Source organism: Schistocerca americana, chromosome 3 (assembly GCF_021461395.2).
Source record: "Schistocerca americana isolate TAMUIC-IGC-003095 chromosome 3, iqSchAmer2.1, whole genome shotgun sequence".
Classification (NCBI taxonomy): domain Eukaryota; kingdom Metazoa; phylum Arthropoda; class Insecta; order Orthoptera; family Acrididae; genus Schistocerca; species Schistocerca americana.
The window spans coordinates 335,252,037-335,266,806 of record NC_060121.1 but is presented as its reverse complement, the minus strand read 5'-3'; the positions used below and the strand labels follow the sequence as shown (position 1 = coordinate 335,266,806).

The window sequence follows — 14,770 nt, the reverse complement described above, 5'->3', positions numbered from 1 at the left end:
GGTACATGTTTTACAGCATCAATAGTAACTGGTAATGGCACCTTGCTAGGTCGTAGCAAATGACGTAGCTGAAGGCTATGCTAACTATCGTCTCGGCAAATGAGAGCGTATTTTGTCAGTGAACCATCGCTAGCAAAGTCGGCTGTAGAACTGGGGCGAGTGCTAGGAAGTCTCTCTAGACCTGCCGTGTGGCGGCGCTCGGTCTGCAATCACTGATAGTGGCGACACGCGGGTCCGACGTATATTAACGGACCGCGGCCGATTTAAAGGCTACCACCTAGCAAGTGTGGTGTCTGGCGGTGACACCACATATTTTACCCCTGCCACATTTATAATTTGAAAGAGAGTGTTCCAGTCAACATTGTCAAAAGCTTTCTTTAAGTCTACAAATGCTAGAAACGTAGGTTTGCCTCTCTTTAATCTTTCTTCTACGATAAGTCGTAAGGTCAGTATTGACGCACGTGTTCCAACGTTTCTACGGAATCCAAACTGATCTTCCCCAAAGTCGGCTTCTACCAGTTTTTCCAGTCGTCTGTATAGAATTCACGTTAGTATTTTGCAGCTGTTACTTATAAAATTGATAGTTCGGTAATTTTCACATCTGTCAACACCTGCTTTCTATGAACTGGGCTATAACTAAGCGCAAGAAATTGCCCAGTTTGTTTGTTTGTTTATCACTGTGGACTGTCCATATGTCTACAAGGGATGCAGTACCGCTGACAGCAGTGTAACACCTCGTAAGAACAGCGACAGTAGACAGATATTAGCCGCTGGGACTCGAAAGAAAGGCACTCCTTCTCAATGGCAGTCAGTTTCAAACCGGACAGGAACAACTACTTTCAGTGAATGCAGGTCCAGTTTCCGAGCGATCATCACGAAGACAACTGCAAAGATTAGACATTTCGAGTCGGATGCCACGCAAGAGGCTGTTGGTCACATTGGCACATAGAGATAATCTTCCTAATGGGCCAATCAAACCTATGAACTGGACTATAACTAAGCGGACGCATGTAGTGTGTATAGCAATGTGTCATGATTTCGGCTCATTTCAAACGATGCGAAGAGTAAGGTGGACCAACGATCCAAAGAGTTGTTCAGGCTGCAGTACGTGAAAAATAGTTCAGGCCGGAGGTGGTTCTGTTAAGATATGAGGGTGTTTTCGTACGGTGACTTGGATGCACTCATTGAGGTTATCCTGAACATTATAAGGTTTTGCCTCGTGACGACTGGGTGTTGTGTGATGTCCTTAGGTTAGTTAGGTTTAAGTAGTTCTACGTTCTAGGGGACTGATGACCATAGATGTTAAGTCCCATAGTGCTCAGAGCCATTATAAGGTTTTACGGACTGCACGCAGCCGTACGGTACATAAAACGCGCTCGCCAGCCGGCCCATCTGGAATGCTGACACTTTGATTGGTCAGCAGTGCGAGGCAGAGAGTAAGCCACTGACCGCCGTCCACAGCGCGACGTATTAACTAACGCGGCCTCGGTCGCGAATATGGCTCTTTTCTTAGCTCACCATGGAGCCTTTCGATACGACCGTAATTAGCCGATGTTAGGATGTCAGACACAGTGATGATGGGTTCGCGTAGCGTGCGTGTTTTATAATCAGCCTTTGTTAATAAAACTGTTTAAACTGACTTCTCGTGTTCGCGTATTGCCGTACCTCAAGGGCCCACCGCTTACAAATCCTGACCAAATATTCGTGTGATCATCATCCGGGCCAACAACACAAACTATCCCCTTATAACGTGAACCAGAGTGTTTGTTTCCCCGTTCTCAGTGACGAAGCGTTGCCCTATTTGTAAATCTTCGTGATCAGTATGCTGTGGACACTCCCATGTTACAAGATGACAACAGCCATTTTCACAAGGTTGCATGCACACATTTCCGGTCGGGCAAACACCCAGGACGCCTATCACACCTCGTGGGGCCTGCTTTATCACACAATACTAATACCGTGGACAGTGGCTGGGAATTTTCGAAGCAGAGGCTGCAACGTACCACTCATAATCGCCGGAAACTGGTGCGTCCACCGGACTTAAACATCAAGGGATGTCTATATGACGTACAGGCAGTGTACAGAAATAAGGAAACACCAAGAACATAACACACTGTCATAACAGTTTCCAGTCATCTCTGAATGGGTAAATACAAGTCCTGCATAATTTCCAAGCGAGAGCTATGTCACTCTTCCTGCAGGTTAGTGGGAAGTTCGGGTAAAGATGAAGGAGGTGTTTAACAATCACGCACGTTCACCGGCCGGAGTGGCCGAGCGGTTCTAGGCGCTACAGTTTGGAACCGCGCGACCGCTACGGTCGCAGGTTCGAATCCTGCCTCGGGTATGAATGTGTGTGATGTTCTTAGGTTAGTTAGGTTGAAGTAGTTCTAAGTTCTAGGGGACTGATGACCCGAGAAGTTAAGTCCCATAGTTCTCAGAGCCATTTTGAACGCACGTTCCCCTCGAAAGTAGATCACAGAGGCTTAATAATATTGAGATATGGTGACTGCGGTGGTTGAGGGAGACGTGAGAATTCATCCTTGTGCTCAAGGAACCAGTCCTCGACGATGCGAGGTGTGTGAAGAGGTGCTCAGTCATCTTGGAAAATGGCGTCGCCGTTGGGGAACAAACACTGTACCATGGGCTCGACCTGATCAGCCAAAATGGTCACATATCCTTGTCAGCAGTGTGACCTTGGAAGTAACAATGGGGCCAATGGAATACTATGATATCGCTGTCATAATTATCAGCGAACCACCTCCATGTTTCACTTTTTGGACGTAAACTCGTTGAGAAGTTGGAAAAAAATGTGAAGCAAGACTCATCCGACCGAACCGCTTTCTTCGGTTGGCTTCGGCACCACGTTTTCCTATTAATAACCATTTCATCACTCTGCAGGAATTGATATCCACCGATAGTTTCGGAATTCGAGCTCTCTCTGCTATTCCCTGCTTATGGAGCTGCCTTCGTATTTGCGATTACGACATTCAGTTCTGATGTGACTAATGTAGCTATCGTGCTCTTATGTTTCGTCGCAGTCCTCACAATGACCGTCTGTCACGACCAAGCAACACATCCTTTTGTAGTGGTTAATAAAAAAGGAAAAGAAGAGAAGAAAAGGTTGAATATGTGGGAAGAAGTGGTGAATAAAAAGGGGTATTAAAATCGTTAATGACCGAGAAAAAGGGAAAGAATGAAATGCAAATCGGACTTCGTATTACAGAAGAGCTATCGGACTTTGTGATTCGGAAAAGCTATTGTTGGGGTGGTCCTTGTGGCGTTTCTGAGCAAAAGTCAAACCAATTTCCACTACAAAAATTATTTGAAAGAGAACAGAGAACAACAAAATGTGATTAACAGGGGGAGATGGCGTAGATAAGAGTTCATTCTTTACCATATTAACATGTCTTCTCTTGTGCGGCGTCCAGATCTTGTTCTCCAAAAATCTCCTGCTTCATTTTTGCGTGAAAAGTCGTAGCTGCTCCGAAATCTTGCAATAAATTTCATTGTCCAGGAATTACTAACGTATACAAATTAAAACCGTCTTGATATTGAATGCTATGTATTTTGCGTTGCTGCTTCCATCCTCCAAATTTCATTCAAACTTTCACAATACGTCTGCACATCAATAAGTTTTTTCGTCTTAATCCGACCAAGACTAGCTAATAAGTGAATTTAAGCTTCCGCTCTCAAGAGACAAGAGCGGGTAGAAAACAAAAAGAGTTAAAACTTCTGTACCTTCATTTTCTTATATATTTTCTCTACCGTCGAGCGCTCATACAGCTGCGACTGTATAATTTATATCTGAGGGAACGAGTGTAGCGCGGAAAAATTCAAAGTCCCGCTACACTTTCGTCCAATTTGTGACTTAGAGGATGCATTTCCCACTCTCGCTGCATTTGGTACAAATCTTGCCTCTTGGTACACCAAACACTTCAGGCGTCTTGTTTAGCGAGGCACCCACTATAAGAGCAGCAGCGATTCGCCCTCATACGATTGCACTTATTCCGACATAATCCATTCAAAACTTTTGAGTTCTGCCTTACTGCAGTTCTTGTCATGGGGGGAGGCCTCGTCAGAGAGGTCCACCGCATGAGCGTCTAGGGAAGCGATTCCAGTGGTGGTTTCCCGTTGCCTTCCACTGGTGATGATGAAATGATAATGAGGACAACACAACACCCAGTCCCTGAGCGGAGAAAATCTCCGACCCAGCCGGGAATCGAACCCGGGCCCCTCGGCGTGACAGACCGCAGCGCTGGCCACTCAGCTATCGGGGCGGACTAATCCATTCAGAACTATGCAGAACAATGTTCTGACCAGGACTGCAACTTGCAGCGTATTGAGGACGTTGCGCAGGTAACATTTTTGGTCAAATACAATAGCGCAACCAGCAGGCGTAGTTAGCATCTGCATTTAAGCCGTCATCACGGCTACAGGTGGTGCCACGAGGTACTAGCCCGCTGTCTCGTAGGGAAGTGACCAGTGTGTCGTGCGGTGCACTTGGTAAGGCTCGGAAAGTAGCGAAGACAGATGGTAGTGCACAGAAGAAAATTAAGAAAAGGAAAAGAAGATTAGGTGTACGGTTAATGACGGAGGCCTTCCGTGGCATACATACCCCCGGACACAGGAGGAGTGGATGCAGTGCTTAGCGATGAGGGAGCACAGGTCCCAGGAGTGCAGCTCGTCTGGCGTGGCTCTGGCGAGGTCGCGGACCGCCTCCACAGCGCCGCCGCACCCCTCCCCCCATGCGGGTGGCCAGCGGCTGCTGCTGCTGGTGGTCGGTATCAGGCGCGCCACCGCCGACACCGCAGCAGACGGCGGCGCCAGGTTGTCGCACGTCACGTACACGTCATAGCTTCCTGTGAAACATTGAAGACCGCTCACTGACTGCCCGGACACAGTTTCATTAACTACTTCTATCTACACTCATTCCATTGGAACTACTGACAGCCTTGGGAGAGCCAGTCCTGACAAAACTCTACCATCTGGTGAGCAAGATGTATGAGACACGCGAAATTCACTCAGACTTCAAGAAGAATATAACTCCAATCCCAAAGAAAGCAGGTGTTGACAGATGTGAAAATTACCGTACTATCAGTTTAATAAGCCATTGCTGCAAAATACTAACACGAATTCTTTACAGACGAATGGAAAAACTGGTAGAAGCCGACCTCGGGGAATATCAGTTTGGATTCCGTAGAAATGTTGGAACACGTGAGGCAATACTGACCTTACGACTCACCTAGACGAAAGATTAAGGAAATGCAAACCTACGTTTCTAGCATTTGTAGACTTAGAGAAAGCTTTTGACAATGTTGACTGGAATATTCTCTTTCAAATTCTGAAGGTGGCAGGGGTAAAATACAGGGCGCTAAAGGCTATTAACAATTTGTACAGAAAGCAGATGGCAGTTATAAGAATCGAGGGTCTTGAAAGGGAAGCAGTGGTTGGGAAGGGAGTGAGACAGGGTTGTAGCCTCTCCCAGATGATATTCAATCTGTATATTGAGCAAGCAGTAGAGGAAACGAAAGAAAAGTTCGGAGTAGGTATTAAAATCCATGGAGAAGAAATAAAAACTTTGAGGTTCGCCGATGACATTGTAATTCTGTCAAAGACAGAAAAGGACTTGGAAGAGCAGTTGAACGGAATGGACAGTGTCTTGAAAGGAGGGTATAAGATGAACATCAACAAAAGCAAAACGAGGATAATGGAATGTAGTCGAATTAAGAAGGGTGATGCTGCGCGAATCAGATTAGGAAATGAGACACTTAAAGTAGTAAATGAGTTTTGCTATTTGGGGACCAAAATAACTGATGATGGTCGAAGTAGAGAGGATATAAAATGTAACCTGGCAATGGCAAGGAAAGCGTTTCTGATGAAGAGGAATTTGTTAACATCGAGTACTGATTTTAAGTGTCAGGAAGTCGTTTCTGAAAGTATTTGTATGGAGTGTAGCCATGTATGGAAGTGAAATATGGACGATAAATAGTTTAGAAAAGAAGAGAATAGAAGCTTTCGAAATGTGGTGCCACAGAAGAATGCTGAAGATTAGATGGGTAGATCACATAACTAATGAGGACGTATTGAATCGAATTGGGGAGAATAGGAGTTTGTGGCACAACTTGGCTAGAAGAAGGGATCGGTTGGGAGGGCATGTTTTGAGGCATCAAGGGATCACCAATTTAGCACTGGAGGGCAGCATGGAGGGTAAAAATCGTAGAGGGAGACCAAGAGATGAATACACTAAGCAGATTTAGAAGGATGTAGGCTGCAGTAGATACTGGGAGATGAAGAGGCTTGCACAGGATAGAGTAGCATGGAGAGGTGCATCACACCAGTCTAAGGACTGAAGACCACAACAACAACATCAACATCTACACTCATGCTCATAAATTGAGGATAATGCTGCTACATGATGAAACAACGCTCTGGTGGGCGGTTTGCAGGTTTAAATCACCTTGTGGTATGACAGTGCGGTGCATTTGACCTGCGGTCATCGCACGGTGGCGCTGGCAGCAGTCCACATACGCAGAGGTGTGTTGGTGCATATCAAATGGTTCAAATGGTTCTGAGCACTATAGGACTTAACTTCTGAGGCCATCAGTCTCCTAGAACTTAGAACTACTTAAACTTAACTAACCTAATGACATCACACACAACCATGCCCGAGGCAGTATTCGAACCTGCGACCGTAACGGTCGCGCGGTTGCAGACTGTAGCGCCTAGAACCGCTCGGTCACTCTGGCCGGCTGGTGCATATCAGAGTACAGTGCAGGGAGCAAGTGTGCAGACGTTTTCAGACGTGCTAATGGTGACTGTGTGTTGAAAATGGCTCGAAGAACACATATTGATGACGTTATGGAGAATATAATACTAGGGCGACTGGAGGCTGGCCAAAAACAGCAGGTCGTAGCAGGGGCCCTCCATATGCGACGAATTGATCTCACGATTATGGCAACGATTCCAGCAGACAGGAAACGTGTGCAGGCGCTACAGTATGGGACGTCCACTGTGTACAACACTACAAGAAGACCGATATCTCACCACCAGTGCCCGCAGACGGCCACGGAGTACAGCAGGTAGCCTTGCTTGGGACCTCACCGCAGCGATTGGAACAGTTGTCTCCAGACATGCAGTCTACAGAGACCTGTAAGGTGCATTCCACTCACCCCTGGTCACAGGAAAGCCCGTAAATCCTAGTATTAAGAACACAGTATATGGTCATTGGAACAGTGGACCCAGGTGATGTTCACGGACGAGTCCAGGTGTGTGAACAGTGATTCTCGCTGGGTATCATCTGGCGTGAACCAGGAACCAGATACAAACCCCTTAATGTCCTTGAAAAGGACCTATATGGAGGTCGTGGTTTGATGGTGTGGGGTGGGATCATGATTGGTACACATACACCACGGCGTGCCTTTGAGAGGGGAACTGTAACAGGTCAGGTGTATCGAGACGTCATTTTGCACCAGTACGTCCGCCTTTTCAGGGATGCAGTGGGTCCCATCTTCCTCCTGGTGGATGATAACGACGGAACCACCGAGCATCCATCGTGGAGGAGTACCTTGAATCAGAAGATATCCGGCGAATGGAGTGGCCTGCCTGTTCTCCAGACCTATACCCCATCGAGCACGTCTGGGATACTCTCGGTCGACGTATTGCTGCACGTCTTCAAATCCCTAGGACACTTCAGGAGCTCCGACAGGCACTGGTGTAAGAATGGGAGGCTATACCCTAGTAGCTCCTCGACCACTTCATCCAGAGTATGCCAACCCGTTGTGCGACCTGTGTACATGTGCATGGTGATCATATCCCATATTGATGTCGGGGTACATGCGCAGGAAACAGTGGTGTTTTGTAGCACATGTGTTTCGGGACGGTGTTCTCAGCTTATCACCAATGCCGTGTGTGTTCCCTATGTGGCTATGCTATTAGCGCCAGTTTTGTGTAGAGCCACGTTGTGTGGCACCGCATTCTGCAATTATCCTTAATTTATGAGCATGAGTGTATGTTCAGACATCTCGCCACTGAAATACCGACAACATGAAAGCAGCAATCCATAAAGTACTCGTAAACATGTCATCACGTGTAGTTTGGGCTTCGACGGGCAGATTACTAGCATTTCAGCTGACTATGAGCACGCTGACCATTGCTGTGGGCTCCACCGGTGTGGAAGCAGAGATGGGCATACCGGCAGTGGTGCGCCCTATGAAGGTGCTGGGCACAGGATGGCAGCACGTTGTCTTCTCAGCAGAGGCCCTGTTCTTATTACAGCTTCACGGTCGACAGATGCAGTGCGGAGGCTTGCCAGGTTGCACTGATCAGTCTCGTGCAGGGCCAGCATCTGGAATCACTGTATAGGGCACCATTTGATACACAGTGCATAGTCGGCATTTTGGACAGCAGCCTTTATATTTGTAATGCGTTGAGACCTATGGTTCTGCCCTATCTCTGAGATGCCCTGACATTATCTTCCAAGAAGATGATTCAAAACCACACACTGTCCCGATCTACCGTGATACAGATGGTTTTAACAGTCGCCGTTAACAGAACGTTCTCCAAATCTCTCTGACACTGTAAACATCTGGTAGTGGGTTACCAAAAAACTGGTATGCGTCACTCTATAGCCACGGAACTCTGGCACATACTTGCAGCAATACGAAATGACATACCTGGATTGGCCATCCGAGCTCAGTTCAGCTCGAAGGCCAGTCGGGTTACCGAGCGAGGTGGCGCAGTGGTTAGCACAGTGGACTCGCATTCAGGAGGACGACTGTCCAATCCTGCGTCCGGCCATCCTGATTTAGGTTTTCCGTGATTTCTCTAAATTACTCAAGGCAAATGCCAGGATGGTTCCGTTGAAAGGTCACGGCCGATTTCCTTCCCCGTCCTTCCCTAATCTGATGAGACCGATGACCTCGCTGTTTGGTCTCTTCCCCTAAACAATCCCAACCCAGTTGGGTTACAGCCATTGTTTATGCCATAAATATCAGCAGCGAGAGATGTGGCAGTGTGCTGTCATAACGATTCGCATGCTCAGTTTGATAATTAAATGAATTAAGCGATTTGGTATAATAATTAAGAGAGGTAAATAGCTGACGAACGTGTCAACTGATGCAACATTTCATTACACTAAGAATGGTGTAAACAGCATAACAATCAGAGTACACATAGTGGAGTTATTTGAGTTTGAGCTAGCCTACTCGGAAATGGGTGGAGCGCGAGGCTGCCAGATACCACATTCGGGGGAGGGCAGCTGGCTCCCTCAGATATTGCCAGTCACCATCGTGGGCTAAGGCAATGGGATCTGGAAAGCATAGGAGCAGGTGCAGGGAATATAAAAAGGACCCAAATTAAATGTTAAGACTTCTCTTCTCTTTGGTTCCTGCGGAGAACTCCAACACCAGAGCCATCCCAAAGCAAAAAATAATCCACTTTACGTTTTGTTCTGGTTGACAGTAGAGAATTCTTAGTGTTGATGAATGTAGAGTTGACTTATATATCAGTAAATTGTAGAGAATGATATAATTACAAGCAGAGTTTATATGTGGTGAACTGTAGTGTCTGATGTCATAACCATCAAGACTTAAGAGAGTGGAGCGACACACCACAATCAGAAGACAAGTGTCTCAGCAGTTGAATTGGAAAGACGTGTACTGAGAGTCGTTGTGTCATGATTCCGCAGTAAGCTTTGTTAGAGCACAGTCTGTGCAAGTAAAGTTGACTGAGTAAAGCCGTGCAGGCAGTGAACTTTATGACTGTGTTTTAAGTATATTTCTGCTGGTGAGAAACGCTGAGGCTTAGACACAAGTAATTAATGAGCAAAGTTTATCGTGTGTATAATGCATCACTCTCTCGAGAGTGATGATAGATTGGGCGCAGCTTACTGGCCAACTGTTAACTGCTCAAGTTTTGTGGTATTGTAGTCACTCGTGAGCCTTTTCTAGTGGCTCGTAAGTTGTGGAATTTGTCGGCATGAATAATATCTAATAAATAATTTCCACCTTTCCAAACCCTGGCGAGTTATGGTAAATCCCGTCGGGGAACGAGAACTAACTGCGTCTCCTCAACATAGATTAGCTGAGTTTTAGAATTTATAAACAATAAATTTTTACGAGATCGAAGTTTCGTATATGGCCTTTGTGCCGCCGATATCAGCACGATTGCAATGAGCAAGCTCAGTGAATTCTGATAAGCGCCGTCTTTGATTTTTTTTACGTAATTACGAATGTTCAACCGCTTATTCTGAAGACACTGGCCCTCAACTATACAGATAACTTCTACCAGCATTGATTTAAGCTCACATAATTAGGGCTACCAGGCCCTCTCTTACAACGGATTGGGTTTCCATACATACAGTAACTTTTTTACATCATAGTTACCTAAGAAAAAAGGAATTTTAATGTGAAGACATGGAGTTCATCAGCGTTTTAAAAAGTGTTAAAATGATTTTAATGTCTACAGTGACAATGTGAGTAAGTAATACTCACTATCAACTAATAAAGTTAATACTTCCTGTACTTGTATTTCTGCTGCTAGTGCCACTGATAGTGATAATAATTGTAATTAATAATAATGATTACAATAATAACATTCATCATAGTGGCAGATGTAAAAATGATTTATGGGCGTACAAAATACATATTTTATAATATAGCGAGTTCTGGGGAAAGGAAATTTAAGGAGACTGCACCAGCTGAGAATATTGGAAAATTAGGAAAGAAGGGCAAAGAATGCATACAGGGACAATGGTAATCATTTTTGTTGCTTTAGTACACATGTCATTAACTGACTTATGAAGCTGGAGATGTAGTTCATTTCCCTAATATACTGCACGAGTTTATTCGAGAGTCCTGATACTGAGAAGGACATCGAGAAAGTAGCTACGCGATGGAGCGAGACAGAAAACATTTTTCTGTTGTGAGAATGAATGTTGCCATGTTGTTCAGACAAGAGCGTTAAGCTCGAGGAGGTATATGAGGGACAGCGTTCGATGACAAGACAGTAAAGGTATCAGAGGTTATGGAAAAAATCCTGCACTTGTCTGCATGAAGCCAGGAAAGGTGTGCATATGATGATGAAATGTGATGGAAGAGTCGAACATCACAGGTATAACGGACACATGCATTCACAGCCAGTTCCAGGCTATGTGAACTTTCTTGAGAAAGGGCTTACAGTATAACATCGCTGTAATCAATAATTAGAAGTATAAGTGTTTGTAAAACTTTCTTCTTGAGATCAAGACGGAAGAGATTTTTATATTTTCCTAGGGCATGGAGAGATACTGATGTTCTCTTACACATTGCAGTAACGTGCCTAGTTCAATTTAGATTGTCATGTGTTACTGACCTAGATTCTTTTCTGAAGAAGTTGATATTTCTCCGATTTGGGGTTAAGGATTGTAAAAATTCGTTCTAATGAGCCTAGAATGGTCAACCTGTACAACTTGGGTTTTGCGTAGCTTGAGCTTTAACAGTGTATCCTGATTCCATTTTGATATTGCACACAGGTCACTACTAAAATTCTTGATAGCTGTCTTCAGGGTTATTGGTTTTGCACTTCGATACAACTGGAGATCATCTGTGTACATGTGGTGTTTGCAGTAGGACAAAACTGATCACACATCGTAGACATAAAAAGTAAAGAGCATAGGACCTAATGCCGAACCCTGGGGGGGATGCTTGATACGACCTGCCTCCGTTGTGACCTTAGGGTGTGAGACATGACGCATTCCTGGCAAGGCATCAGGTATGAGCGAAACCACTACAATGCACCTGGTGAGAAATTCTGGTTGCTAAATTTGGCAAGTAAAATGTCGAAGTCGGCAATGTCAAAGGTTTTTCTTAAGTCTAAGAATCACATAGTAGTCGCCTCTTGTGCATCCACGTCAAGCTTTAGGTCATCTGTCATCATTATTAAGGCAGCCATTACGCTGTGATGTTTACAGAAACCTAACTGATATCCTTCTAGTAGGTTGTTTGTGATTAGGCATTTTGTTAGCTGGCCGTGTACTATTTATTCTAAGGTCATGGACAGTGCGGGAAGAATGCAATTAGGTCGGTAATCAGAGGGTGCTGTGGCAACGTCCTTGTTAGATAGTGGCTTAGTCAGTCCCTGTTTACAGGCCTCAGCGAAAACTCTTGTAGTTATGGAGAGGTTGAAGATATCTGTTACAGTGGGCAGTATTGAGTCAGTGATAACCTTCAGCATTTGGACTGTGATGCCATTGTATCCAATAGATGCTAATCTGAAACACGTGATGGGTTTTTGGCGGTATTGCAAATAACACGCTTTAGATAGAATTCTTTGTGGTTACAGTCGCCATGAAGCATCTGTTTCGTTCTTGGTTGAGTCGTGCTCTCAGATAATGTGAACTACTTGTTCAGTTCTTCCGCAGGGACAGTTGGCTCAGCTGCAGCTTTTACTTTGCCTATACCAAGACCACACAGGTGTTTCCGTAGGACAGATGTTCTATTTCTGTTGTCGGGTAATGTGTGGGCCTGCCTCAGTTTTGCATTTCTCACAGCTGCTTCCGTTTCTGTTTGTATGCATATGATTTTCAAGCGTGGGGCGCAGTTTACATGCCAAGTATGCAGCGTCTATGAGATTCATGACTTCTTTTCGTTTTTCAGCTAGCGAAGTTACAAGTTTCTTTTTTACTTTTCTGGTCTTTAGGGGAGCATATTTGTAATATAGTCGAGTAAGTTTGTTAGTACACAGCGACGTATGATACGACACAAAATGTTAAAATTTCCTGAAAGCTTTAATTGTAGTTACATTACCAACGGAGATTTAATCATAACAAATTCTATCAAAAACAATGCGTTGTTAACGGATTCTCAACATGCTATTCATTTGAAACGGCATACTCTTATAATACGCAAGTTACAATAATTCTTTTACCATGGGTATGACGTTTCTCGTCATATTATTGCAGCGAATGATACAATTAACGGATGGTTTTCGAGAGTTCGCTAATTCGTTTATTCTCAGAAATGGTATATACCAGGTGTACCGGTATGAAATGAGCGTTAAGATACAAATGTGTCAAAAAATGTTCAAATGTGTGTGAGATCATATGGGACTTAACTGCTAAGGTCATCAGTTCCTAAGCTTACACACTACTTAACCTAACTTATCCTAAGGACAAACACACACACCCATGCTCGAGGAGGACTCGAACCTCCGCCGGGACCAGCTGCACAGTCCAAGACTGCAGCGCCTCAGATCGCTTAGCTAATCTCGTGCGGCTACAAATGTGTCGATAGGGAACAATGTGTTGTGAACGAGCCTTAATTTTTTGTTTGTTTGGTTGGTATGGCATCTGTAAAAGATATTTAGTATACATCAAGTCATGGAACAAACAACATCATATGTTTTCATCGTGTTAACAATGTCGAATTTTGTACCAGAAAGTGATGATGTGCGGAAAGCATTAATTTTTTGTTTTCATTTGAAAAAAAGTGCTACAGAGTCGCATCGAATACTTGTCGAGGCATATGGTGATCATGCTCTATCAGAAGCAACGTGCAAAAGATGGTTTCAACGGTTCAGAAATAATGACTTTAATGTAAGAAATGAAGGACGTGGAAGACCACCAAAAAAGTTCGAAGACGCCGAATTGCAAGCAATATTGGATGAAGATGAAGATGACTGTCATAATGACTGTGTGGACGATGCGGCCTATTCTACACCATATTTTAGATCTATATGACGATGCTATGCTGATTATATTTTATATGTTATGACGATGCCTTTATGGCCTTATCACTTTAGGACATGGTGTGAAGAAGACCTGAGGATGGTCATTACGGACTGAAACCGGTCATCGTCTAAAGAATTCATATTGTGATCAAAGATTGGAATAGAAAACATTTTACAGTTTTGGATCACTGTTTGTATACGCGACCATGTAGCAGTGGGTGAAAATAGTACCTTACTGTCGGGCTGAGAACCTTTTATGTCGCCCCACAACAGGACGTGCAAGCCAAGACGTCTGTCGGCTGTTAAGAACCGCACGGCGGATAACGTCGTGTAAATCCGTAATGTACGAAAAAGTACTTACGGGGATACTGACAGTAGGTCCACCACAACTTCTTTTCGCCGTAGCTGCTCCCGGGCGGCCCGGTGACTTGGAAGATGTAGTCGCAGACCCAGTCGAGCAGCGAGGTGCCGTTTGCTGCAAGCAGCGCTAACAGCGACGCTGCCACACCCGCCGCCTGCATCTTAGGCTGTTCTCACTGACAGGGGGAACACGCGCAGTGCGCACTGCAGGGAGCGCACGCAGGCTCAGCACAGCGACGGGCGCGGCGCAAATCTTTCCGCAGGAAGGGTAAACCGCGGGAAGTTGGACGCCTCTCGTCGCGAACACAGCAGTGTTCCTTTCCGCTATGCGGGAGTCCAGCTGCCAACACACAAGCGCCACGAATCATTTGTTCAAATGGCTCTGAGCACTATGGGACTTCACGTCTGAGGTCATTAGTCTCCTAGAACTTAGAACTACGTAAACCTAACTAACCTAAGGACATCACACACTTCCTTGCCCGAGGCTGGATTCGAGCCTGCGACCGTAGCGGTCGCGCGGCTCCAGACTGTAGCGCCTGGAACCGCTCGGCCACTCCGGCCGGCAAGTGTTTTGTGTTGGCGTTTTATTAATAACAACAGTGCAGTACATCTGAATACGGGATCTGAAATAAAAGCGTCGTCTAAGAACACGTTCATTGTTGGGAATATAGCCTTCTGCTGCTATAGATTCCTCGGGATTCGACAA

The 14,770-nt window shown here is 45.1% G+C and overlaps 1 protein-coding gene across 1 annotated transcript in view; it reads right to left on the bottom strand.

The window, feature by feature from the left end:
- The window catches only part of LOC124606069, a 114,525-nt gene extending 100,293 nt beyond the window's left edge, over positions 1-14,232 (bottom strand). The window contains exons 1-2 of the mRNA XM_047138032.1: positions 14,066-14,232; positions 4,616-4,859 (exon numbers count right to left, since the gene is read on the bottom strand). Of these exons, the coding sequence (XP_046993988.1) occupies positions 4,616-4,859; positions 14,066-14,225 (404 nt within the window). The 5' untranslated portion in view covers positions 14,226-14,232. The remainder of the gene's footprint in view (positions 1-4,615; positions 4,860-14,065) is intronic.
- Positions 14,233-14,770: the final 538 nt, after the last annotated feature.